Genomic DNA, 25,505 nt, shown 5'->3' on the forward strand with positions numbered 1-25,505 from the left:
GTCTTGTTGTCCCCCTTGGCTTCTCAACAGTTGCCGTTTATTTGGGTGAAATGTCGCGAGACGACAAATCATTCACACATTCGTGAGGTCGATTATCTTCGGAGCATAGCCCCTCTCTGGGATGTGGAACGTTGAGCTTGCTCCCCTCCATGGCTTCGTATATCTCTCCATCATCCGGCCTGGGTGGTTCAGGGGCGAGTTCCCCGGCAATGCTGTCCCAGGAGCGCAAGAAGCCGCCCGGCGATATATCATTCTCGGCTATTCTGATCGGAGCTCCCCCCGTCGGCTTTCGGAAGTGATTCTTGTGGAAAAGCTTGTGGCCTCCTTGTTTGATTTTGTCTATCAGACTTTGCCGTGAACCATTCTGAGAATCGACCATCTCCTCCTCAATGTTGGCGACCTGGGCACTCAGGCGTCGTCGTGTATCTGCGTCGAGTGAGGCACTTAGTTTTCTTTCCGCCGCAAGAGGAGTTGGGAGATGTCTCCCAGCCGCCGTCAGTTTGGTTGGGTGCGCTCTGAATGGGTTAGCAGCGAATAAAGGGTTGTTGTATGAGTACGTATTTGAGGGCTCTGCAGAAGAACTCGATGCGGCCAACTCCTCGACACCGCAGTGAGCATCAACGCCGTCTTTGTAAAGCGTGGACGGAGTATGCTTTTTCGAGTAGTCACTCTCAGTTTGTAAGGTGAGGTCAGTAGTGCAGTCTCGGGAAAAGAGTCTGGGGAAAGACGTGATGACGGTCCCGTCGCTGACTCTCAGCTGTTGCTCAAAACTCTTGTTGCACATAATGTCGGCCAGTATCTCAGCTGTGCTTTTTGGAGTGGCATAATGTCGTAGGACAGACTCGTCTTTCGTCAGCCTCTGGTAGCTCTGTCGACGATCATCTGGGCACGAGCGTGAGCCCCCATGTGTGGGTGAGCAACAGTCTGAAACGGTTCGGCAATGTGTTCGTGTACTCGAATCATAATTTGCTGGATATGCCCGAGACCACGTAATCTCAGCAATACTTCGGCGTGTCACAACAGTTGTCGTTGCTTCCGAAGCCCCGCCACGCGTTTTGGTATGGACTTGCATGTCAGTTGCGTTGATATTCGTGTAAGATGTGCTGGGTAGATTAATAGTAGTCGCAGGGTCGATCGCCATCGGGGAGGGGACCAGGATAGCATTCGAGTTCTCATCGAGTCGCGGTACCGGCCGGCTTTCAGATGACCCTGTGGTCGTAGGTGTTCTCTTGGGCAATTCAATGTGGCTATTCTTCAGTGTTTCGTCCAACACGATACTGACGACATCTCGGATGTCCTTGTCACCAATAAGGTAAAGCCCCTTGGCCTCTGGGACTTGCTGGCCTTTTCCATTTATGATATGCAGATGTTCTCTCAAGTGCCGGATCTTTTGAAGGCGATCACTCACTTTTCTAGCGATGCTCTGGGTAGCTTCTTCGCCGGCGTACAATGGATCGCCTACTTCTGCCTCTGCTTCACGGGAAGCTGAACTCTCGGTATCAATAATCACTGCGGGGACTTGGGATGGATCTAGCCTCCAGAGCGTTTCGTGGCTTCCATGCCTTAGTAAATCTTGGTCCTTGTCTGAAGCTTCGAGGTAATAGGCGCGCACCCCTTGCTTCCGTGCCGAGGATTTGAAAGATACCCTCTCAATTTTGAATCCATCATTTTCCTCGGTACCTCTATACATGTAGTATGCCAAGCCATTCGATCGTGGGTCGAAGATGTAATAAGCCTGGCGGTCATCCTCAGAAGCTGTTTCGTGAGCATTGGTATTGATGGAATTAGTATCTAAGTCAGCTGGTCGTGACGTATCACTGCCATGTGTAGCGACCTGAGACCCGTCATTGGTGTCTTGTAGCCGATTGTAGACCGCTCCAAGGTTGTTGAGTCTTGCATCAGGTATGGATCGTAGGCGACTTCGGGTCAAGGGTTGTGGTGCTTGATCTAGGGTTGACGACTTGAACGGATTCACCTCCAAGGAGCGTCCAGTGGGGGTAGTCTCTCCTGAGCTGCTGAGTTGGTCCCCGTTCGGGTCCCTATTCAGTGCGTGGACCCTGTTGGCGAAATCCTTGAGTCTTTGAATAGTCTCGTCTGGAACATGGTCATTCGCGGAAACAAAATCGTTTGAGGGTTGTGATGATTGTGGTGATCGTATGTCCTTGATTGTGAACACTTTTGAGGGCTTCGGATAGTGTTCAGCGTCGTCATTTTTCTAGAATATCGCTTTTCCACCACCAGAGCTCATAAGGGTCGTGTGAGGTACATTACTTGGGCCTGCTTCTGCTTCTTCTTTGTCGTGATAAGTTGTGTCATCGGTCTCAGTGTCACAGGTTTCGAGCTCATGAGTAGTCTTGCTTTTAGTGGAACTTTTGTCGTCAGCGGTCGCAGAGAAAATAACGACTTCAGGTTGAGTGTCAGGGGGGGTGAAGATTCTTGGCATACGAGGGAGGCATCGAGCGTCCTTGTCGTCGTATCCCTCCATTTTGCTGTACGATTGCCGTTTAGAATATTTCAGACAAATCATGTGGAGAGTGGGTATGCATGTAGGTGATGGAATAAATTGAAGCTGCTAAGTTAGAGCATGAGATAGGGCGAGTGAAGAAGAATCATCGAGATGATGACTTGGAGGTGGTTGAAGAGGCTGAGAGTAGAAGAAGGGAGTTCGACCATACAGTATTCATATGAAGTGGGGAACACTCTTTCCCTTTCCTGATGGTCTCCTTTCGTACCTAGGTTTGGCATGAAGGAAGGAAGTTGATTACCTTGAACGTCTGAAGCTAGATCCTTACCCAAGATGCAAAGAGTGCCAGAATTACCTGCTCCTATTGCCTACTAACTTAGAATATACTAAACTTAACTAAGTGATTTTGTTGCTTGAGGTAGGATATAGGTCCCAAGCTTTCTTGTCTGCCCCCATCACCCGGGCAGGTAAACAAGGGCTCGGCGTATTAGGATCTAGGTACCTACCTATTCCTGATGCCAGTGTCGATCACCTCTTAACCAAGAACACAATGGGATTCTTCAATGATAGTAAATTGTTCCAAGTACGCTACTACTTGGTTTCTGGGCGTCTTACGAGCCACTATATGCTTAATGTCAACTCTCCCGCATCAAATTTGGCTCTTGCTCCAACGCTGATCGAATCTTCATCTCATCAATGGTGGCTTTGCTGCTGCTGCTGCTGCTGCTGCTGTCTTTCCCTCCAAAGCTCGTCCACCTCTTCGCTCTCACAAATCTATCAATAGCTCTTCTTCCTCTTCTGGATCCTGCTGATTGGAATTCCCACCTTCCGATTCCTATGGTAATGGTGATCCCTTTCCTGGTGTCCAGTTAGAGCCACCTCCAAACGCAGATCCAGGTGTCTGTGCCAAAATGTTGTTGCTTCTGACAGGCGTCACCGGCCCTGTTGAGCCATCGACTGGCAAAGGAGGGGGCGTGTCCGTCCTCGGGATGTGCTGGCCATCCTTGCGAGGCGGCTTGAAGTTAACCTCTCGACCAGCTCGATAAATATCTTGCAACATGGTCTCCAAGATTCCGGCATCCTGGAACTCGAGATACTTCTTATACAACTTGAGTGCTGTCCGTGAATCTTCGATCGAATCGTGGGTCTCCATTTGGATATCTTCCTTCAAGAGATACCACGCCAGAAATGCCAGCGATAGCCTCCTTAACCGACTTTGGAGGAAGAACAGGTCAATCGTGTCGACGACCTGCAATTTAGGAATGTGTATGTTGATAACTCGGAAGTCTTGTTTTAGTCCGTGGCCAAGGAACTTGCATCCGAGGTTAAGAAGAATCCACATCTTCTTGTATGCCATCTTCAATGACAGGAGACTATGTTTCGAAACTCTAGGGTCCAAATCTTGTTCAGTGATGCCCGAATACGATGTCAAATAGTCGACAATCGGTTCCTTGATGTTTATGTAATCATCGATGAAGGGTGTCCCTTCGTTTTCCCCCTGACCGCGGACAACTGATGCACGAGCAAGTGCGTACACTATCGGCCGTATGGTTTCCCGCTCACCGTCAGAGTTCATTTCAATTTCAGGTTGTCGCACAGCAACAAACTCAGTGTCCAGTGCAATAATGGTGTCGGGGCCAGGGGCCTCCGTTTCAGGGTTGAGCACTTGATAGGTCTTTGTCGATGAATCGGCGTTTGCACTGGAAAACGTTAGCAACGTAAGGTTCGTAGCGGGTTGGGCCATACTTGAAGTCTTGGTAAAGTATGGAAGTATCAATGTTGCTCCTCCATTCAGTATCGATCTTGTTGTTCTCATCCTTTATCTGGTATGCAATTACAGACGGGACCTTCCAAGATGTGTTGAAAGCTAGTGCCTCTTCCGTGCTGACCGACCTCACCAAGAAGTCGTTGAAAAGATGCCATCGACTCTCTCCAGGCGCCTCTGGTTCCGAATGTGCCACTATCCTTTTGGTCAGTGACGGAGGGGTGATGGGGCGCAAGAGACTTACCATTGACCATCGAGACAAGGTGTGACTTTTGCGTTTGTCCGCTCTCGATGTTGATGGCCATACCTGTCAGCGAATACACTGTGATGTTGTGGATGCCCCTCTGGAGATGAAGTTTCAGGTCTTCGCCTTCGTAACAGAAAAACTGCCCTTGCTCTACGATGATTCCAATCTCCTCGGGAAGCCAGCCTGGTGTTGACCAAAGCATTCGTTGATCTTGGTTTGTGATGGCAGTGTTTAGCATGAGTACAGCCGGTATACTATGAATGCTCTTTCTCGTCGCTATGGTCTGGTACCGCTGACATCGACTACACCATCCTTTGGACGTCGTTTCTCTTTCAACGCTATTTTTGAGAACTTGAGAAAAGCTGATGCGTGGTAACTTGGCATTTCGACTGCCAGCCTTTTCATAGTGAATAAGTTTTCCTCATACAGATTCAGCATCGAACTTACAGGGGATGGATAAAGCAGATCATTGACATATGTTGACCCCGGTCGAGTATATTCGCTCCTACAGTTTATGCATCTGATTGAGGTCGTTGCGGAAGTGGCCAGTACCTAGACGATTCAGTATGTATCCTCGAGTTTCAGTCAATCAACTGACCTGGTCCATGGCAGTCGACGATGGGTTGATAGTCCTATAATCATGCACGATTTTATCCAGGAGAAAGCGAGTGAGTCCTTGGAGCATAACGTTAAGAGATGATCCATGAGGATCCTCCTCGAGTAGACCAAGTGGACCGGCTAGGCCAGTTAGTAATGATTGGGATCAGCGTCACTCGACATACCTTGAGGGTGATTGCTTAGGGTTTTCAGTAAGTTCGTTGCTTGGCATATCGAGCCTTCGGCCTTTTGAAGCATATCAAACAAGAATCCAAGCTCGCACAGCAGGCATATCTCGCTCACGCAAGAGGTAGCAGCATGCTGAAGAGCAAGATTTCGAATGACAGGGGTGAAGTGCATGATTTGTAAAAGTGAGTTAGCATATGAATTCGAGATATGAGTCTCGAGTCCAGAGTATCGCGTGTTGTTGTAGAAACTATGCCTGATCAGTAGTGACCTTGCATTGCGGGAATGGAATAATACCAACCCAAAGTCAAAGTCGTCCACACCGAATTTGCTGTATTTGATCTCAACGGTTCTATACATGACTGGGACGTCAGACTTCTTGCTTTCGAGTCCCATATCAGTAAAAGAGCTGATCAGCTCGTCAGCCTTCTTATCAGAGGCAGCAGCGTTACTGGAAGCAAGCTCGCGAGCTTTTTCACTAAGGAATTTGGGGGCCTTGAGCCCAGAGCTTCCTGATTTGCTCACGTTTCGAGTGTTTTCAGCCTGATTTCTTCGCAAACCCCGAGTATTTCGACCGTACATCCCAAACTCAGTCGGCTTGAGCCCTGCCAGGAACTGTGGATCAAACTTAACAGGAGGTGCTCCAACATCGCAGGGGATGTCTGGCCAGGCGGATGCCAGAGCTTCCCGATAATGAGGCAATCCGATCATGTTCAGGGGCCTATAGTGATCAGTAAAGGAACAAATATTCAAATTATTGTCTCAACTTACGTATCTGGGCCCCAATCAATGTTGGGTAGGGGCTCTTCAGGAGTTGCGAATTCGATCGGAGTTGGTAAGTCCACGAAATGGAGTTTTGTTGGGGATCCCCAGAGGTGGATAGAGCAATCAGCATCTGTGAGGGCAATTGCCTCACCGGAGGGTGCAATCTCAAACATACTCAAGTAGGAAGTAACATTAGCCAACCGTACGTCGCTTGTGTTGGGATTCATTAAGTCAACAACATGCATTTGCCCACTTTGTGAGACAACGATGCTGGTCGTCAACATCCTCGGGTGCATGCGCACGTAGGCAGCGCCAGCTGGGAAAGGGATAGGGGGCATCGATGACATCTTCTTTATATCGAAGACGTTGAGGAAGGGGTCAAGCATATAATTCTGACCCTGTCTTAAGGAGTATCCGCAAGTTACGATGAAGTCATGCTGAGCGTCCATGTCATTGATCAAAGCAGAGTGTGCATTCCAAGACTTGACGACAGCAAAAGTGACAGGATCTAGTAAGTTGACGGAGCCAGTCTGAGTTGCGGCGCATATATATCGCCCGCGTCTCATTATCGTGTACTGATGTTCGGTAGGTACCTGGCGGAAGTTAGTATAGCTGTATTACTGAGAAAGTGATCCTGACTTGTTTGACAACATCACCCTTAATGAGGTCAATGACAAGCATCGTCTCTTGCATTCCTGCAGCGATAATCTCTGCCGTTCCCTTAGACGTAAAGCTCATACATCGCAAATCTTTCATATCGTCATGCCTGGCAAAGATCAGCATCAGTCGACCTCATATGGAGTTGAATCATCCTACCTAATATGCCATATAGGCAGTCCTCTCCGAATAGCCATATGCACATCTTTAGCACCCAGAGAAACAATGCCTTTCTCATTGACGAGTATCTGACGAATCGGGCCATCAGAGGATGCATGGGCCTTGAAGGAGGTATATCGCTGCAGTTCGGTCCCATAGAAGGAAGTGACTCGACCCTGAAACACCAATCAGCGCCAGCTCAGCTTCTATATCTCACCATTTCCGACGTACATATTCGTTACCTGTCCAAAGAAGTTCCTGAGAGTTGTCGAAGGTCATAGTCGCAACCGGAGTGGGCATCGCGTGCACGCCTGGAGGCGGGAACGGAATCCGGGTGACCTGTAGAAGAACTGAATTAGCATAAGTTTGACACCTAATTCACGACTGTATATGATGCCTCTCAGGTTCGTACAATGCAGGCACCCTTTCTTTTTCCTATACGTGAAACACATGAAAAGTCTAAATAAGGGCAAAGACATCATGAAACATACCTCAGCCCAATCGCCGTCCATTGTGAAAAGATATGAGCATTATCTGTATGGGCATAGCTTATATGAAGAGCGCCAGCCAGTGCGCCAGCCTCCGAGAGGACTGGGCGTAACCGAAGAAGCGGAAATGGTAGTACGAAACACAAAGGTCAATAAAGCTTGTCCGCTCAATCCTCAGACATGAGATTCTTTGACAGAAGTAAATGCCAGTGACGAGAGTGGGATATCAGCTCCCAAGCTTGGAGGGGCCGCAAGCTCCCATTAGCCGGCGTTCATCCGGCGCACGAAGTTGACGCGGTTAAACTCCAAATTCGAGAGAAAGAGGGTTTCATATGTATCTCTCCGTCACAGGATATCATGCAAAGTCAACGATCTATCTTCTTACCTACCTAGGTTGAGAAGGTAGGGTCAGTCTGCATAGTTGCCTGGGGAGGGGCGATCCTCGTATGTACGGTGCTGACGGGAATGACATGGCCATACGAACTGAGCAAAACCAACTCTCATTCAACCCAGTTCGCTACCTATGAGGTAGCTGTGGATTACAAAGGTTTCTCGCACCATGTCACAAAACTCGATTGCCTTGGGCAACTTGAAAAAGTTCGTTCACTGGGCTTGCTTGACTTGGAAAATGGCCAGGTGTTGATATGTTTAACTCGCAGACAAAACACGAACCATCTAGACTGGCCAATGTTGCTGTTGAAAGCAATCGGTATTGTTCACGTATAATTCTATTGCTCCCATATGCATTCTATCTTGCCCCCTCTAACTTGAACCTGTTCTATACCTATTCGCTAAACGCCATAAGAAAGGACTAGCATGAGTCAAGTGCCCAAGCATAAAAACGCGGCGCGTTGCCCAGCCGCCAAGTATCATCATGTATCATTAATCAATAATCGTGCCTAATGACCTGCTAAGCAGACCAACCCATTCACAAAGTGGTTTTGACTGCTGAGTAAGTCATTGACTGGAGTTTGTGGTCCCATATAATAAAGCCGTCAGCTTGTGTCACGAAATCATGACGCAAAGCTGTCCTCGAGTCCTAGGAATCGCGGGAGAGCATCCGTAGATCGAGAATCCTTGTAGCACAAAAGACGTTTCTGCAACAGGGAACTGCCGAGTCCGGTCGGTGAGAGGCTGGGCGACCCCCTTCTCTTCCAAGGTGGGTTTGATCAGCGGCACCTTCGTGGTTCGGTTGTTGTCAATCGCCGAGTCTAAATAAGTGCAGACGAGCCCAAAAGTACACAATATTCGATGCCTCATCGTTTCGTGGTCTTGGTCGTGGATTCAGCCGGAAATACCAATTGCGAAGGCGCTAGTATGAGTCGATATGCGGACCAACCCAAAGTAGAAAAGCTGCTTGGGAGAATGTCAGCTTCACGATAGGGTCGAAGTCGCCGGATAAGAGGAGAAATGAGGCGGGACCGGGGTCGAAATGCGATCGTCGCTCATTCCGGTTAAGTTGTTATGATGCGAATCGCATTGGAGCAATTTCTCATGAAACTTGGTAGACGGTGAAATTGACGGGGAATGCGTGATTGCTGAATCCAGGGACTTTGGAGACAGGCTCTCCAGTAGGTTCGACCTGTACCTGCCATCGTGTCTTGGTGAGGGCTCCGACTTCATCCCATAGTCGCTGGAAACTTGCTTGGTCGTGTAAATAAGCTGATCGCGTGCTAGTGGAAGATGGCCCTGGATGGTTCGTGCCGACCTGGCGACCATATATCAGCGCGTTTTTGGTGCCGGGCTTTAGGAATTCGACAACACGCTTGCCAATGTAAAGCTGTTGGACCCAGTTGAAGAGGTGAAAGAAGCTGCCTGCGTGAACCATGGTGATCTTGCCGCGCAACAAGGCCATCTCCTTGTCGGCGGGATCGAGCATATCGCCCGCAACAAATGTTGCGTCGAGGGAGTGCCTGTCCTGGAATAAATCGTAGCCAATATCGATGAACTTGGACTGCAGGTCGGTGCCAATGAGTTGAGCGCCGTCAACTCCATCTGCACGAAACTGCCGAATTACTTGTCCAACCCCACATCCCAGATCAAGAAGGACATCTCTAGAACCGGCGACGTTGAGGCGAAAAAGAGCTTGTTGGTAGCGAGGATCTTTGGGATCCGGGATGTAGAGAAATTTCCATCGCCCAACGCAAGGGTACTGGGAGATACACCATGCCTTCTCTCGCTGAAAGCAGAAGGTCATATCAGCTTATGTGCTAGTGTTCGGGGAGGACATATACTTACGACACGGCGTATGTGGCCATCTAAATCGTTGTAGGGAATCTTGCTGTAAACTTCAAGAATATGTCGAGCTGGGCCAATGTCTTGAGGGGGGTCCTCAAGATAGGTCCAATCCCGCACCTTCATGACATCCATGCTTAGCAACATGTTGGGATGAGTGAGGCTGGTGTCGACGATTGTCCGACCCAACTTAAAAGGTGACAAGGTAGATCAGTTGCTGTGGGACGACGGAAAAGGTTTATTGTCTGCGTCATTGAAAGTGTAATGCCGCTGTGTAATAAGCTCCAGTTGAAAGTGTGTTGTTGCTGAAGAATGAAAAGTGAAGTAGGAGGGAGAAAGAGAGAGAGAATAACCCGGAACCCTACGGCAAGAGACAGGCAACCGATGATGCCATTTCAATGAAAGAAGGGTGTTTCAACAAAAACAAAAAACAAAAAACAAAAAAAAGGGAGAGACGGGATACTCGGAGATCAAAAATTGCCTGAGACAAGAGGAAAGAAAGTAAAAGCGAACGAACAAGCGAGCGAGCGAGTGGATGCTACAGTAGAGAGTAAGGTAAGGTAAGGTAACGCGCGGGTTACGAAATAAACTTAGTAGAAAACCTTAGAAGCAAAGGAGGTAAGTCAAAGCAGGCCAGGGTAGGGACTTTTGCGGTTGTCATATCGCCGAATCAACTAACAAGCTGGCCTTGCCTTGCCCTGCATTTGCATGCATAGGTACATACATACACACATGCATTGCTCATGAGACGAGCGAGCGAGCGAGCGAGACAAGGTTCAAGGATAAAATCCATAGATGCTACGTAGTGTGTACGTATACTCCGTACCTACGGAGTAGGGAGCTAGGTTAATAGGGTAATTAACTCAGGGATCCATCCATAACATCAGTGCGGGTATAAGGAGAATTATTAGGGTCGGGTCGTTTCAACAAATACCTATCCATAAGAGTATCCGTACGGGCATAGGGCAATTAGGGGACATGGCTTGATTAAGACCAAGCTAATCGAGAGAAAGCCCGAGTAAGAAAGACGAGATGCAGGGCTCTGGAACCTCCCGGCCTTTACTGCGTACTGAGCTTACTCCGTACTCGCTCTACTCAAAGGCCAATGATGATGCACAAAGGGCTGCTCGGGGACAAGACTCGAGAGGTTCTGGAATCGTCAACGAAATTGGTCCATCCAATCCAATCAATCAGCCCAAGCATTAATCCCACGACTGCCGCTCCGGCTGCAACCACACTCTGCTTGAGTTCCAGCCTCTAGGGCTGTTATAGCGCTCCTTGGCCCACTAGGAGTTCCCGGAACTCTTCTAAATAAGTACCCACTCTCCTATCCCTGGGCTTGTTCCAAAGTCTCCATGTTTTGAACGCCTCCGGCCTCTCACTCGGGACAACTTTTGTCACTGAGTCGAGATACTTCGTTGAAAAGATCAAATTGCTTGTGTAAGTGGATTTCGGAGTATCCAGCTGTATCAAAGTGAAAGGCCGCGGTTCGATTTGTGGCAGTGTAGTTGCCTCAACCCCTTAGACCCCCAAAGTGCAGAAGCAAAAGTAAAAGTGCGGGCTGTCATTTGCCAGTCACTTATCAATCGTCGAGGCAACAAAGCAAGCAGTCTCGTTCCATCACTTCGTCACCAACACGCCATTAAGATTATATACCAATATTCTTCGAGTGACATTTCGTCTGTGAGTTATCGGATAGCTTTTCTTGTCTCATTGGCTGCGTCTGAAGTAATAAAGTAAAGACCAACAGCAACTTCGTTTAACCAACCGCTGATGATCGCTCCTTGATTGTTCTTCACAATCGAGCGGGGACCTCATCTGGGATGACAAGGGTATCGACTTACCCGCTAGCCTCCGCCGCGGCAAACAACGCCGAGAATGCGGCTGCCAGGGGTTATTGAGACAACATCCAAAGTCTCGACGTTCCATCCAGCCGTGGTGTCAACAGGGCCTTGACTCCGTAGCTAGCATCCTGATACACCAGAGGGCAGATCCGAAAGCTTAACAGCTTTGATTCTATGTACCAGATATTGCCAGTATTACATACGTATATGATGGACGGGTAGCATTTCCTTGGTGATGTAACCCTGACAGTTGAGGGTTTTCAGGCATCTCTCCCCAGAGTCTCAGACCCAAGCTAGGGGGCGACTCCGGCCCTTCCATTCTTCAAGTCAGGCTAGAAACCTTGGTGATGATGATTACCAATTACCTTGTACGGGTGGGTTCTTGTCCAAGCAAGAACAAGAGGGCCTTTCAAATGCCAATATGAGTTCATTGTGGGAGCCTTTTGAGATGACAACTGACTCCAATTCAATTTGCGCTCATACAGTACTCTTCTTGTCAACTTAGAATCCCCATTCTCATTCCTTGTTGCCATCGATGGCACTATCACATAGATCAACTGTACCTAGTCAATGCCTTCATTCTGTCCGGCTACATCGAGTGTTAAGCCTAGTGTCGGAAACATTCAAAGACAGAGTATTGTTTGGAAGCTCTGAGCACGAGATCAACGATGAATTAACAAAAATATCACTGCAACCCAACTACCTCTTCACCAATGTACTTATAAGTAACCTGTTGTGACCTCCACTCCCACCGGTATACCATACATGTTCAACTTAAGCTTTAAGCTCGAAGTGCAACACTATCCCGCTGCTATTTTCGTCTTCAATTCGTCCCTTAATGACGATCTTGCGGCTATATAACATATGCGGAAACATTTCCAGGCGCGCTAACGAAAGATAGGCAGGTTGTTGTTTACTTGCCCCTGGTCTTCAGGTGCCAAGGATTCTTCCCTCAAACGTGTTCTTGGGTATTGGATTCGCTTCTGTCTTATAGTTGTGCCCTCTGACTGGTCTCTGTATGTTTGCCTGCCTACCTCTCCGCAGAGGACTTCATGTTTTGGGAAACACCTTAGGGGACTAAGCTTGGAGGAAACTCCGTATAATAAAAGTATGATTCTTCACTATTCCTTAGTAGAACGCATTTAGGGACACGGCACGGGCTTTATTTGACCCCTTTCGAACTGTTTAGTATTCCAGCTTCCTTTGACTTCGATCGTGGCTTGTCATAAGTCCCTCGGTCGGTATGCGTATAGTTTCGGGGACCCGGGGTTCGCAAACCAAGGTATCCCGTGAAAGTCATGGGCCTCTTCTACCTGTCCTTTCTAAGGGTGCTTGTTCCTGGCGGCGGTTCTGCTGATCAAGTTGCTGGTTAGAGCGACAAGACTCCAACTGCCAATTCCATGATGGCTTGTATTGGCATGATCTACGAATATTCACGTACTGGTAAAGTAAAGCGGCTGAAAGAGACTTGACTGCCATACATCGTGAAAACCTAAATCCACCTTTATGCTCTATGAAGCTGATAGGATGATGATGACTGCCTCATCGATTAATTGCATGTGCTCGTCTGTCCAAGACACTAGCTCTAGGGTAACTGACTAAGCGAGCACAAATCGAGGCCGAGCATTTCCCGCCAGACTCCGAAAAATTCTTCCTTCTCCGTGATCTTGTCAAAAACACCCACACAAGGGCAGCCCATCCAAGTCATCGGGGCCGAGTTCTTCCTCTTCCGTCGAGGCGTCGCTGTCGTATCGCATTTATCCAGCTCCGAGATCCCAGAACAAGAGTCGTGTAAGTCGCCATGACCAAGATATAGCCTTCCTAATCAACAGCACGAACACACTCATGTCGTCGCGTCTGCCTGCAAAATCACTTTCCGTGACATCCCTCGCTTGGCTCGCGATCGTGTGCACTTGGTCAACATCGCGTCGAACTATTGCTAACAATGGCTTCGTCCAGTGATATCGTCGCGCGTCGCGCAGGGCTTAACTTGGTGGAACGCCGTCATATCGCACTTCATTATTGGAACAATTGAAGCATTACGCCTGTCAATCAATACTCATCTCCGCATATTGTGTTGATTTGACGATCATCCTCACCCGTAAAACACCTCGAATGCCAACCGACTGTACCATCTGCATGTCAAGTCAGCTGTAGCCATGAGTACAAAGCTAGAAAACGAGGCAGAGGATGCCAATATCTCATATCCCTCGCCCGGCACCGAGGCAATGGAAGCTGGCCCTTTTTACAACACCAGTGGCCGAGACGTCCCTCAAGACCACCAAGAGCACGAGCATCATGAGCATCATGAGCCCCACCACGAGCCTCATCATGAACAGTCAGACCATCATGCGCCGGAACAAGTACAACATGTGCAAGTTCCAGAGCACAATCAGAATGACATGCAAGCTCCAGAGCCGGAAACCCCTCAGCAGCACGTTCCTCGTCCCGCCAACCTGGAAGAGCTTCAGCTGGCAGCCCAGTTAGGCCAGGGTCTAGCTGGAGCGCCCATGATGTCAGCCACAGACCCCAACATGAACGTCGAGGACCCCAACCTGCGAAGCATCATGCCTCACCCTGACCCCGAACAGCAGCAGACACCGTCCTATGTTCACGATACTCCCACGAGCGACCAAATGGTATCGCACGCCATGTCTGTTTCTGTTGGGCCATCAATGGGCCCCCAATACCCCATCGACAACAGCATCCCACCCAGAAAACGATCAAAGGTGTCAAGGGCATGCGATGAGTGTCGGAGGAAGAAAATCAAGTGTGACGCCCAGTCGGATACTGGAGACGCTCCATGTTCCAGCTGTGCTAGGTCATCCATTAGATGCCTATTCAGCCGCGTACCGCAGAAAAGGGGTCCAAGTAAAGGGTATGGTTTTGACACCTGTGAGCTATTACGCACTGAAGGGTAGAGACTGACAGCCTCAACAGATATATCAAAGAACTTGCAGATCGCATCCATAGCATCGAAAACAAGCTTGAGTCTGATGGCGGCCTGAGTCAAGACGACATCGACAGACTCTTTTCCACAGATCGACCTCGGCAAAGCCAAGGCGATGATGCTGCTCGAAAACGACCCTTTTCCAGTATCTCGACAAATGATTTTGTTACGCCCTCGCGACAAATGCCATGGGGCTCGGACAACAGGATGCAGGCCTCGCCAGGGACTTCTGAAGCATATTCAGCCTATAACAACAACAACAACAACAACAACAACAACAACTCGTTGGCACCCCAAGCTACACCCATTCGGCCAGACAGTACGCCCTCTAAACCTCCCGTGGCTGCTATGGACGTGTCAATGCCAGATGCTCATGAGACCGTTGACATCGATGAAAGCATGCTACAGAGGTTAGTGATCCGTCGGCGAAACCCTTTCCTGCAACTAACATGTCGTTATTCAGTTATTTGTCAACTGTTGGCCCTGTGTACCCGATATTGCCAAGCACAAAGAGTCGGATGCAGGCGTTGCTCGCGCAGTGCCCGACGTCGGTCCAGAATGCATTTGCCAATGCTCTTCCCGCAGTCGTAGGATCCGGTGGTGACACAAAGCTCGCTAGCTTGCTACTCATGGAGCGCGAGAGCGATGAAACCCATGCCACACAAGCCACCTATATTGTGCATGCCCAGACGCTATTGCTGCTTATTATCGACGCAGATTGGCGTTCTTCACCAACTTTGCCGTACTTGCTTTCTCGTGCGGTTGGATTGGCCAATTCAATTAACCTATGGCGATACACCCCCGTCGAGTTAGTTTTGGAGTCCGACTCAGACTCAGATGACCAGCTATCAGTGCGGATATGGTGGTCATTGATCCTGATGGACCGTTGGCATGCTGTCGGCAAGGGAAAACCGCCAATGATACCCGATAATAGTACAGTCGCTCCTCCTGGCCTGGAGAAGATCCTGGGAGATGTGTGTTTTTACCTTGCCCGTAAGTGTTAATTAGGTCATTCTAGGTAATTGTCGATCGCTAACCAGGATTCTAGGACTCTCAAAGCTGCTCAACTGTCTGTGGCAAGCTATCTTCACATTGCAGCTGGGAATGTCCACAACCGAGGAGATAGTGGCACGCATACTCGCAGATTATGTTGAGAACTACCGAGAAGATCTCCCTGGGCATATCTTGGCTACGTCGCATCCCGTCGTGCATCTAGCATACTGGCACTGTAAGCTCATGGTTGTGCTTCTGACACCAGGCGCTACGCCGACCGAAACGTTGTGGCCTACCAAGGAAGTGATCAACCTTCTCTTTACAAACGAGCACCTACGCAGTCCACTCGTCAATCACTTTGTCTCTCTTATCACGATGTCTTTGGCGAAGCTGGTTAAGATCGACAAGTCGCGAGAAGAAGCCACACAGTTGATCAAGGATATTGTGGAAAAGCCCAACGAAATGTGGAATGGTGTTCGCGACAAACTCTCGGAATTCTTGCGTCCAACATCGTCAGTGGAAGCGGCAGCGAGCCAAGGCCTTCAACACCTGGCAGATCTTGCCACGGCACATGAGGGCATCGCACCGGGAGGTGATGATATCTCATTTGGGCCATCATTGGCATCAGGGTATTTGGATATGGCGTAGAGCATCATTCAAAAAACGCAACAGACCTGTACACACACGCGTGAAGAGGCGATGACCATTGTTAGGCAGTGGGACTTGTATGATTATTATTCCCCCTTTTGGTATTTGTTAGTTAAACTGGGGTAACGGAAAATGCGGAACGATGATGGTAGATGATAGTGCCAAGCGTGCGCCATGAACGAGGGCGTTTGGTTCTGTTGAGATACTATTTTGATAGTTATCAACTTTGATATTCGTAGTCCCATGATTGTCCTATTACAAAGCCGCACAGCCGAAGTTCTACATATTCTGCGTGCAGTAGCGGTTCCAGAACAGAGTTTTTCCCACGCTGTCATAACCTTGTCTGGTCAATGATGGCTCCAACTGTTTGTTAACAATATAGCGTCGAGGCAGACAAAGTCAAAATCTTGCATATTCTAGCCGTACCTGATCGACACTACCTCTTCCCTCTCCGAGTACCGGACCAGGCTAAAAAAAACCCGACGGTTCGGGAAACGAGTAATGAGAGAATTGAGTTTACGTAAATGGGTCTTAATCGAATTAGAGGCTTCTCCCACTCGACTACCGGTAGACTAGTTATTAGTTAGGGACTTAGGGTTAACAGGACTTGGTTGTGAAGCCGTCGGTCAGTACATATGTACTCGTACTGTACTCCGTAGTTGAAGACAAAGGTTGCCTGGTACCTCGTGGAGACTCTGGCTCCGCTTATTAGCTTAGCCGTGCGAACGATAAAGAGGCTAGACTGAAATCCTTGGGGCTATGCTATGCTATGCTATGCTTTGCTTGCCAAGTTGTTAGTTACTTAATCAGCATGTGTGGTTGGCTGTCGTGGCCGATACATGCGAGACACATGTTTTGTGTACCGTACCTGACTGCCATTTTCAGAAGCAGTATAGAAGAAACCTTCTTTGCTCGATATCAAGTACGTACATGCGCTGTACGCCCCTCCAAATGCAAATTAGACTGCAAGCCAGGAAGAAAAAGACCAGGCCAGGCCCTGCATCACTGAGCTGATGCTTCTGTGCCGGCCCGGACCCGGTATGGACCGTTAGATGCATGTACAACACAGAAGCAGAGAACGGAAAAAGCAAAGTGCATCTGTCTGTTTTGTTTTATCTGTATGCGTCTCCGAGCTCGAGCCAGCTCGAGAAAAGCAAGTAGCGTACATGCAGATGTGCTGAAGAATCTTTCATGTGTGTGGGTGGGGTCTTTGCTGACATCTTTCATGACAGTTTCCAGCCTCCGTACTATTTTCATGGGGACCTCGAATAATGTCTGGAAACAATCAGGAACATCAGTAGAGCTTGTACGTAAAGCAAGACACATCGAATGCAGAGGGATGATGATGTCCTGGTCCAAGTGCCACGTCTTCCTTCATCCCTGTTGACCCCGGCTTAGGGATCCCTGGAATCATGGGGAGGAAAAGAAATGACGGGGAAATAGAGTGCTCATCTGTGGTGGCACGGGTGCGGGCCTATAGGATACCAACAATATGAAAGAAACGCTGGCTGTTTCTGAAATCAGGCCTAGAGACCTGCCATTGTTGTTGGTTGAGCACCTCTTGCATTGGACCCCCAGACAGCAGATGGCATCCTTTTGGATATCCCGTGCACCACGCACCTTGGCTGGTCGAACCACTTCGTCTCCGGGCGTCCGACGACGGGCTGCAATGGGACTCGTGTGAGGTTGCCTTGAAGCAATGACAAGTGATACCGCCGACGACCAAGCAAGCTGGTATCAGTCATCTTCAATGCATGTCGACACAATCACTCCACGTATGTAAATATGTATGATGGAACGGTATTTGGTGGTGTTGGCTCATGGACCTCGACTCGGTTGGTCTTGGTCCTCAGTCATAGAAGTCTATTGCGTTAAATCAAGTCTTGCCGAGTACTCTTCGTCGTACCCAGCCTGAGACCAGAAGCAGAAACATCGAACCAGAAATGACAAAGAACGATGATGAACAATTGAGTCAACGGACGCAACAACTGCTTGACAAACAAGTCTAGAATATGCAATCTCCCTCCTTCTTGCATCACTCAGCTTGTAAATTCCCCATGCAGACAAAACCGAGCGCAACTCGATGGAACACAAGTGTAACTTGGTCTCGTTCCCTTGGCCTGATTGCCATAGTCCGTCTGCCATTGCCTTCAAACTGGATTTTGTCTGTCTTGATCACATTTCTTTTCGCAAGCTAAGTCATCCAAAAATATTGCGCTGCTCGTCTCTTCTTTGTCCCTATTCTGCTTCATTGTATAATTCAGAAAGCCATCTGCGCCTGCTCTATCCTTTCCATCCCTCCCAGCCGATAGTAGGAAAACTCATGCTCGTCAAGACTCTCAAATCGTCTACCTCATGGATGAGAGAGTTGTCTGTCGTAATCATCACCGCAAGAAACCCAGGCATCATGCAGACGCGATTGGTTTGCGGCTGGTTGTGAGCGTAGATTCGCTCTGTATAAAACGTATATATGTTTGCGCTCTTCACTCGAAATAAGTAAAAGAGGCCATGCCTCTCGTGGCCTCAATTCGTATGGTATTTTTCAACGCCTGCCGGTGCGTCACCCTAATGACTTGAAATAAAAAAACCGAATGGGTATTGTGTACGCCGAGATATTCGAAACCTCGATAATTTCTCACATGCCCCAGAAGCTAGGCACTGAAGCAGGGCCGAGAGGGTCGGGGCTTTCGTCCATTGTAGTGATGCCCTCATTATAGTTGGGCATCCAGAAGGCAGGGTCATCCTCAACCATGGATAGACCCGCTCCTGCCATAGGGCCACTGTCTGCTCCCTTGTAGAAGTTGTCGTAGTCGATGGTAGTGAGATCGGTCGAGTTGGCCATCACGTTGCCGTTCTGTCGGATGAAGCTATCGGCACGGCTGAATCCTTCCAGGCCGTCATAGTCGCCGTCTCCTCCGGGAAGAAAATCTTCCACTTCGGACACCTCGCCCGAGGTCGATGTAGTGTTTGCCAAGTGAGGAAGGTGCTCTGAACCGCTACCGAAATCGAAGAGGCCATTGAAACTCTGAGTGCCAGCCTGGCTATAACTGGAAGGCGTGAAACTCTCGCCCTTCATCTCTGAAAGATCATAGTGGCTCCAGTCGACTGAAGCAGCACTGAGGCCAGCGCTGTACATGGGGGCGTCTGTCTCTGAATTGAAACCAGATCCAAACAGATCAAAGGTACTGTTAGCCATATAAGGAGGGTATTCAATGCCTGAAAGATCCAGAGGAGGCAGGTTGCCATTGAGGTTCTGGAAGCTGCTCGCACCGCTCATCAGGGGCGATGCGGTTTCTGATTTGACCCTACGCTCTCGGTTGGTAGCAGCGCGTGCTCGGCTACTGGGAGGTTCCCGTGTGCTCTTCTGCAGCATGCTGTCGGCGCCTAAGCTGCCAGTGCTGTGAGCCGAGTTCACCCTGTTAAGCTGATACGGGCCACATTTTTGCGAAACCCGGTTGCTTCGGTGAGCAGGCTTGTGGTTGCCGTGCTGGTCGAAAGTCAAGACACCGTCTGAGTGGACCGTGTTGGCTCGTCGTCGTCGACCCGGAGGCTTCGGACGGCCACTAATACTAAGGGTCAAAGACTCGCGCTCCGAGTCAGATTCGGGAACGGTGTCAAGAGCAGGCTCGTTCTTGTGGGAGCAGCTGCAGTGGCCACCGTGGTTGCAGCAACATGTCTCTGCCAAAGTTTTAGAAAATGCGAGTTGTGTCGAGCGTCTCGAGGTCTGTAACACCTCGAGAAACCAGAGGAAGCTCACCAGTGTGCCCCTCAACGGCTGGCTGCAAGTGGGCACATTTACTTGTCTTCTCGCCGCAGTCGCACTTGACGTGAGCAGAGCGCGACTTACGCATGGCGCGACAGTGAGCGCATTGGGAAACTGGTCGACCCTTCTTGTTGATATGCTGAAGTGGGCGGTCTATCGAAGGATTGTGGTCAGCAACAGAGAACAGAGCTAAGCTAAGCTGGAGACATGTCCATGGACAAGTACTGGAGTTATATCCAGTCAAAGGTTATGACTGGACCGATAACCCATAACATGCTTCAGTCTAGAGACTCGACTTACCAGAATGTTGGCAATTGCTCACGCGGTGGCCGCGGACGCAGGCCTCGCAAGCATACTTTTCTCCATCAATTATCATTTTGGCGGGCGCAGACTGGCTCAAGGTGTAGTCGGCTCGAGGTTAAACGGCGACCTAGAGAATCGTGGAAATAGTCGTTCTTGACGAGAGCCAGATATGTAGGATCTAAGGTGACCAAGTTCGAGTCGAGTATGCTCGGTCCGGCCAAGGTGGAGGGAGGATATTGTGGGTTTCTACCGACACCGATATCCAAGGCTTGTGTGTAAGTGTCCCGCAAAAGCGCTCCCACGCTAATAGAGGAAGTGGATTGAGGTTGGGGAAACTGGGTCGAGAAAGCTTTGTTAAACCGGACAGTTAAGTTTCAGTAACATATCGCGACTGAGCTTAGGCAGAGCTGGAAGAGGCTGAAAAATGAATTCAGACAAGGAGCGTGGGAACAGAAGACTATAATAAAAGTTTTCGAGGGCAAGCTGGACAAAACCAATTGATGAGAGAGAGGAACGGAGTGGAGATACACCAGCCAGTGGGTGGGTAATTTTCCCTTGGGGTGTCTTGGGGTCTCCTCTGGAACTGTATGGTACAGTAAGTTCCTAGACCTAGCTTGTGGCCGGGTTGGATCGCTCGCTACTGTAACCCTGGGTCCTGGGGGTGCGATGCAGATTGTAGTGGTGGGTGTAGAGGGGGAGTGCGCCGCAGGAATACCTGAAATGAATGGGCGGACGAGGTCGGCGGCAGAACCGGGGTTTCTTCTGGTGCACGTTGCAGACTGCAAAGCACAAGCGGGTTTGGCGCCTTCAGCTACAGAGCCAGAGCCAGCTAAGACAACGACATCGACGACCAAGTTCAAGCCAAGCCACCCTGCTGGAGACGTTGTGGGTGGAGATGTCGGCCCGGATGGTCGGAGCGTTCTCGTTCTGCGTTGTTCGTCGGGCCTGGTACTGTAGCTTTGGTGACGTCGGCGGCCGACACCAATTGGTGAACGGAGAGCAGAGAACGGAGAACACACCGCACAACTAAGCGTGCTCCCTGAGGAACACACTGAAGGATGTGCAAATGTAAAGTTGGGAAACAGGGGAAAGAAACAAAAGTGAAAGATACGGGAGAGATTCGAGGAAGAGGACTTCTTTTATGACGGACATTACATAGAACAGGAGATAATGACGAACTGCAGCGCGAAACCCCCAGAGCTCAGAGTCCAAAGGCCAGAGCCCAAAGCAGCAGCGTTGAGGCGTGGTGGGCAACATTACAATGTGATATGTCTGTGAATAGCAACATGGCAGGCCAGCCGTGACCCTTGGTCCCTTGGCCCATCATGATCCCTTGATCATCAAGTTGTCCTGTACCGAATCGATCCGCACAAGTCAAATCGAATTCTTGCTTTCTTGCTGGTTAATTCCGCCAGCGTGCCCGCTCAGACTGGACATTCTTTGCCTACAGCCCCTAGGGTCCATGTTCTCGATATCCTTGCCTTGCCTTGCCTTGATTAGCAAGGCGAGGCGTGGAGGTCGCGGACACGGGCGCGATCGAGGATACTCGGCTGTACAGTGTGGGACGATGGCGCAAGCAACAAGGTGACCGGGCTGGGGCACCGGGGTGGAAAGCATGGGCTGGGATGGGGGACAAGGGTTCTGGAGCGACCATGACGAGCTTGAGAGCACAGAGAAGACATCGCCAGTGGTCATCCTCCGTTGTGGTCCGTGGCATGGCATGGGCCATTGCTGAAGACGTGGGATTGAGACCGAGTTCGGGATAGCGTCCTTTAGTTGTTTCTCGAGGGAAGGGTTCAGTCAGTCATGAGCGAGCCTGTGATGTACTGTAGAATCGCCAGGCATACGATTGCGTGTGTGATTGGGGGCAGCGGGAGAGATGTTACCGAACGTGCTGCCGTTGGGTTTGCGTTGCTTCTAGATCGACATTTCTCAGCCGTGTATGTTTATTAAGGACGGGATTTGATACGCTCGCATAGGCCGTCAAATTTATTAGCCATTTGGTTGTCATCATGAACTGTCGAGTGAGAGCTTGGGGGATTTGTGGAGCTCATGGCTCGTGGGATGGTGATTTGTCCATGAATGTTATAGTTAGGTAGTGGATGGATCACGATTGAATGGGGGAAGTAGTGCAAGATTGGTGCGAGGCAGATTACAGTGGAGAGATGCGGAGTGTACAAAGTGAGAAGGAGCAAGAGAAGGAGAAGGAGAAGGAGAAGGAGAGGGAAAGAGGGAAAGAGGAGCCGCATGCATTGGCATTAGACATGGATTCGTAGTTCACATGTGTCCTCAGCAAAATAATCATGTAATTACAATGCAGTTTCTACATCACCTTCCTGTTTATTGGCATCTCAGAGCAGCACAGCACAGCGCAGAGCAGAGCAATTCAGCATCGGGAACTAGGTAAATGGACGATGGGAGGCGATTGCTGTTTTCGGGATTGCCTACCGTAAAAGAGTGTGTCTGCGGGTAAATTAGGTTGACTGGCATAACGGGACGGAGGGACGATCAGAATATATCCATGCTTAACTTTATGGGAGAATCCGGACTCAGCAGAGACGCTGACTGGCTTGAACTGACATCCTAACCCAGTGTCTAGGGTCAAAACAGCCACAGTTTCTGTCTGGTCTTGCACCTAGTCCTTCGCGTTGCAGCCGCTCCGCGTCTCGAGTCAAGAAGAGAATACCTAGTGCAACAGAGACAGGACCACCGGGCGATACGTACTGTGCACGCTGCATACAGATGATATTACTTGGGATAATAATCGACTGTATAAAAATCAACACGACAGTAACATTATCGTGTCCTCATCAAATCCACTTCTACTGTGACTTGGGCTTGAAATCTGACGCCTAGTTGGCGCCTCATGCAGCGCCGGACATCGGCTCTGTCGTCACTTGGGAACCTCTGGTGCAGGTATTGTCGCGTGCAGACAATGCCCTGCCCTGTACCTGACGTGACGGTACACTGACATATCTTAGAGGCTCGTCTAGGTATAGTAGTGGCCGTTTGGCCGGGGTTATGAGACTGGGGGCAGGGCAAGATTCGACATTCGTCAACGAGGATCACGGCACAACAAGTTCAAGAATGCCGTTCAGCCATTGGCTGTACCGAAGCTTAAGACGGGTACGATCAAACCAGGTTAGACTGGCAGATTTGATTTAGGTCACCAAAAACGAAAAAAAAGAAAGGAAAAGTTTTACGTACATGCAGCACAGCACCTTATCGGCGGAGCATCTTCGGGACGATCCATCCACCCATCAAACTTGAGTTGGTGGTGGTGGTCGGTGGCCGGTATCTGTTCGGAAATTCGCAATCCTTGCTCTGGTTGGTCGGAGGGCGGGTTCTTACAATTGCTGAGATGACTGAGGTAAGCTGATTGTATTATTGAAATGTTCCTTGTCATGAGCATTGTACTTTTCGAGGTCCATAAACAATGGCAGAGCCGACGGATGTCAACTGCAAGGCTCCCGTCTGTGCCGCTGCAAAACACACAAGTCAAGACAACCGCAGGTACTGTGCCTCACTGTAGCCACACTGTACCAGATCAGGCTGATTGATTGCACTTCAAGAGCTCCACCTATCAACATCCTCCTGCATCAGACTGCCTCCAGCTAATTTGATAGGGCGCGCTTGTCCATACGGATACCTACCTAGTTACTGTACTCGCCTACATCCACACTTTGTCTTGCTGTTCATGAGTGCTTGGCAGAAACAGTAACGCCCCGGCTCCCTGAGAGAGAGATTGGGAGTTTCGGTTTGATTGCCGATACATGATGAATATACTTTGCTAGGCGGCTCTATTCAAGTATACGACCTAGTCCATTTTCAACCATGCATCGGCTGTAATCTCGTTCTCGCTTGCTGATGGCTGATGCCCTGGCAATCATTTTGTCATACAGCTCTTCGACTTGCTGCGCGGCGTGTCGCTTCTCGATTGACGATGCTGACTCCATTTTGCCGCAGGCAACAGCATCACCATGCTGCTAAGGCCCCCCTTGTCCAGAGTTCACGCGACTCTGTTACTAAAGGTCAGCTATAGCTACGTATAATCGTCCCGGAGACTTTTATCCATAGAGCCCACAGCGCCCCGGCTGGATCATACACTTTTATGCACCAATGCAGGCCTACAGGCTCCATGTATCGGGGCTGGACAATGAAGCTATAGGCTCCTTCTGGTGTTCGTGTCAAGGCATGCCGAGAATGTACATCAAGGCAAAGATGACAATGTCTCAGTCTGGATGGCCATTCCCAAGACCCTCGTGGACCCTGCAAATCATTGGATCCCAGGGTGCCCTCCAAACCAAATTAAGCACCGACAGTGTTACCATGACAAGTGCACTTGTGTGCAGACCGCCGATCCAGGGGTAGGTAGCCCAGGCTGAGCAGTCTTGGCTGTACAGATTCGCCGATGCTATTTGTAGCCTTGTCTCGACATGTATCTACCTGTTGGACTGCCTATCTTGGTATAATCCTTCGGACTGTATGCGGTGCTTCGTCTTTCATTTGAAGCACAGATCTTGAACTTATGACAAGCTGGCCAAAGACGAAAGCACCGCATAGATTGACACCTCAGCTAGACTCTTCAACACTTTCAGTCCAGAGCTTTGATTGCTTCCTCCAGATGTGCAGGGCGGGTGGCTGAGACATTACCCATCCATCCATCCATCCATTGGCATCCTCAACTTTTCCGCGTCATCAGCATTGCACAACCAACCAGCCGTCTCCGCCCGGGTGGTGCTCCTTCGGTTCAATTTTGTTGGTTTCGATTCGCTCCGGAATCTTTAGAAACGGATACCCTCCGAGGTACGGTAGACTCTCGATTTTGTTCATGTACATTTGTATATTGTGACATTAGCATCCTGCAGCTCAGACGCCAGGATTTCCCCAACTTCCCCCGCGATGCACGGATCCCGACGGGATAGTGCGGGCGAGCGGGTGCCGGGAGTTTGTCTTCTAACTAATATGGCTTCTAGTAGGCTTCAGCACAGCGACAGTTCAAGATCGTTCGGGCGATGCTGCACGTATGCCTTAGATGAGCAATAATGTTATTTCCTCTATGTGATACGTGTTGATTTTGTCACTGCACTGCCGCTGACTTGGTGGATAATTCGCTCTGGCGACTGGCGCGAACCTGTGTTTCGAATCTTGAGAATCGGCTTGCGGTCATGGAGGATATCTATTACCGGGCACACCAAGTTCTTCCCCAATCATCGTGCTTCCGGTTACCACTAGAATCGGCCAGGCCTGATGAACATGGGACGGGACCCCGATTTCTGCCGTTGCTTAGGTGCATGTCGTCTGTATTAAATCGTATGTACTCTGCGATGTTTCTATGTCGACTATCATGCGTGTTGACTTATTCAAAGAACTCTAATTCTCTGCCGTCTTACTCGCCAGCTACATACTGATTATAATGGATATTAAGCCCCTTTGGACAC

The 25,505-nt window shown here is 49.6% G+C and overlaps 5 protein-coding genes across 5 annotated transcripts; 1 reads left to right on the forward strand and 4 right to left on the reverse strand.

The window, feature by feature from the left end:
- Positions 1–37: 37 nt before the first annotated feature.
- Positions 38–2,485, reverse strand: FSUBG_1191 (uncharacterized protein; the record flags this gene model as incomplete). The annotated part of the gene is made up of 2 exons (XM_036676643.1): positions 38–2,185; positions 2,267–2,485. 2 exons carry the CDS (start codon positions 2,483–2,485, stop codon positions 38–40), a joined length of 2,367 nt encoding a protein of 788 aa, XP_036543359.1.
- An 814-nt stretch (positions 2,486–3,299) lies between these two features.
- FSUBG_1192 (pab-dependent poly(A)-specific ribonuclease subunit PAN2) lies at positions 3,300–7,352 on the reverse strand (the record flags this gene model as incomplete). Its single annotated transcript, XM_036676654.1, has 12 exons — positions 3,300–4,164; positions 4,211–4,424; positions 4,474–4,873; positions 4,924–5,028; positions 5,075–5,214; positions 5,259–5,509; positions 5,561–5,980; positions 6,031–6,617; positions 6,664–6,790; positions 6,841–7,016; positions 7,072–7,179; positions 7,332–7,352. The coding sequence occupies 12 exons, from the start codon at positions 7,350–7,352 to the stop codon at positions 3,300–3,302; spliced, it is 3,414 nt and encodes a 1,137-aa protein (XP_036543360.1).
- A 1,468-nt stretch (positions 7,353–8,820) lies between these two features.
- Positions 8,821–9,710, reverse strand: FSUBG_1193 (uncharacterized protein; the record flags this gene model as incomplete). The annotated part of the gene is made up of 2 exons (XM_036676665.1): positions 8,821–9,507; positions 9,567–9,710. The coding sequence occupies 2 exons, from the start codon at positions 9,708–9,710 to the stop codon at positions 8,821–8,823; spliced, it is 831 nt and encodes a 276-aa protein (XP_036543361.1).
- Positions 9,711–13,566: 3,856 nt separating this feature from the next.
- FSUBG_1194 (n-terminal binuclear zn cluster-containing protein) lies at positions 13,567–15,998 on the forward strand (the record flags this gene model as incomplete). Its single annotated transcript, XM_036676676.1, has 4 exons — positions 13,567–14,228; positions 14,324–14,767; positions 14,821–15,350; positions 15,406–15,998. The coding sequence occupies 4 exons, from the start codon at positions 13,567–13,569 to the stop codon at positions 15,996–15,998; spliced, it is 2,229 nt and encodes a 742-aa protein (XP_036543362.1).
- Positions 15,999–18,633: 2,635 nt separating this feature from the next.
- FSUBG_1195 (transcription activator CUP2) lies at positions 18,634–20,137 on the reverse strand (the record flags this gene model as incomplete). Its single annotated transcript, XM_036676687.1, has 3 exons — positions 18,634–19,676; positions 19,846–19,914; positions 20,062–20,137. The coding sequence occupies 3 exons, from the start codon at positions 20,135–20,137 to the stop codon at positions 18,634–18,636; spliced, it is 1,188 nt and encodes a 395-aa protein (XP_036543363.1).
- Positions 20,138–25,505: the final 5,368 nt, after the last annotated feature.

This window comes from Fusarium subglutinans, assembly GCF_013396075.1.
Source record: "Fusarium subglutinans strain NRRL 66333 chromosome Unknown NRRL66333_c0000005, whole genome shotgun sequence".
NCBI lineage: Eukaryota > Fungi > Ascomycota > Sordariomycetes > Hypocreales > Nectriaceae > Fusarium > Fusarium subglutinans.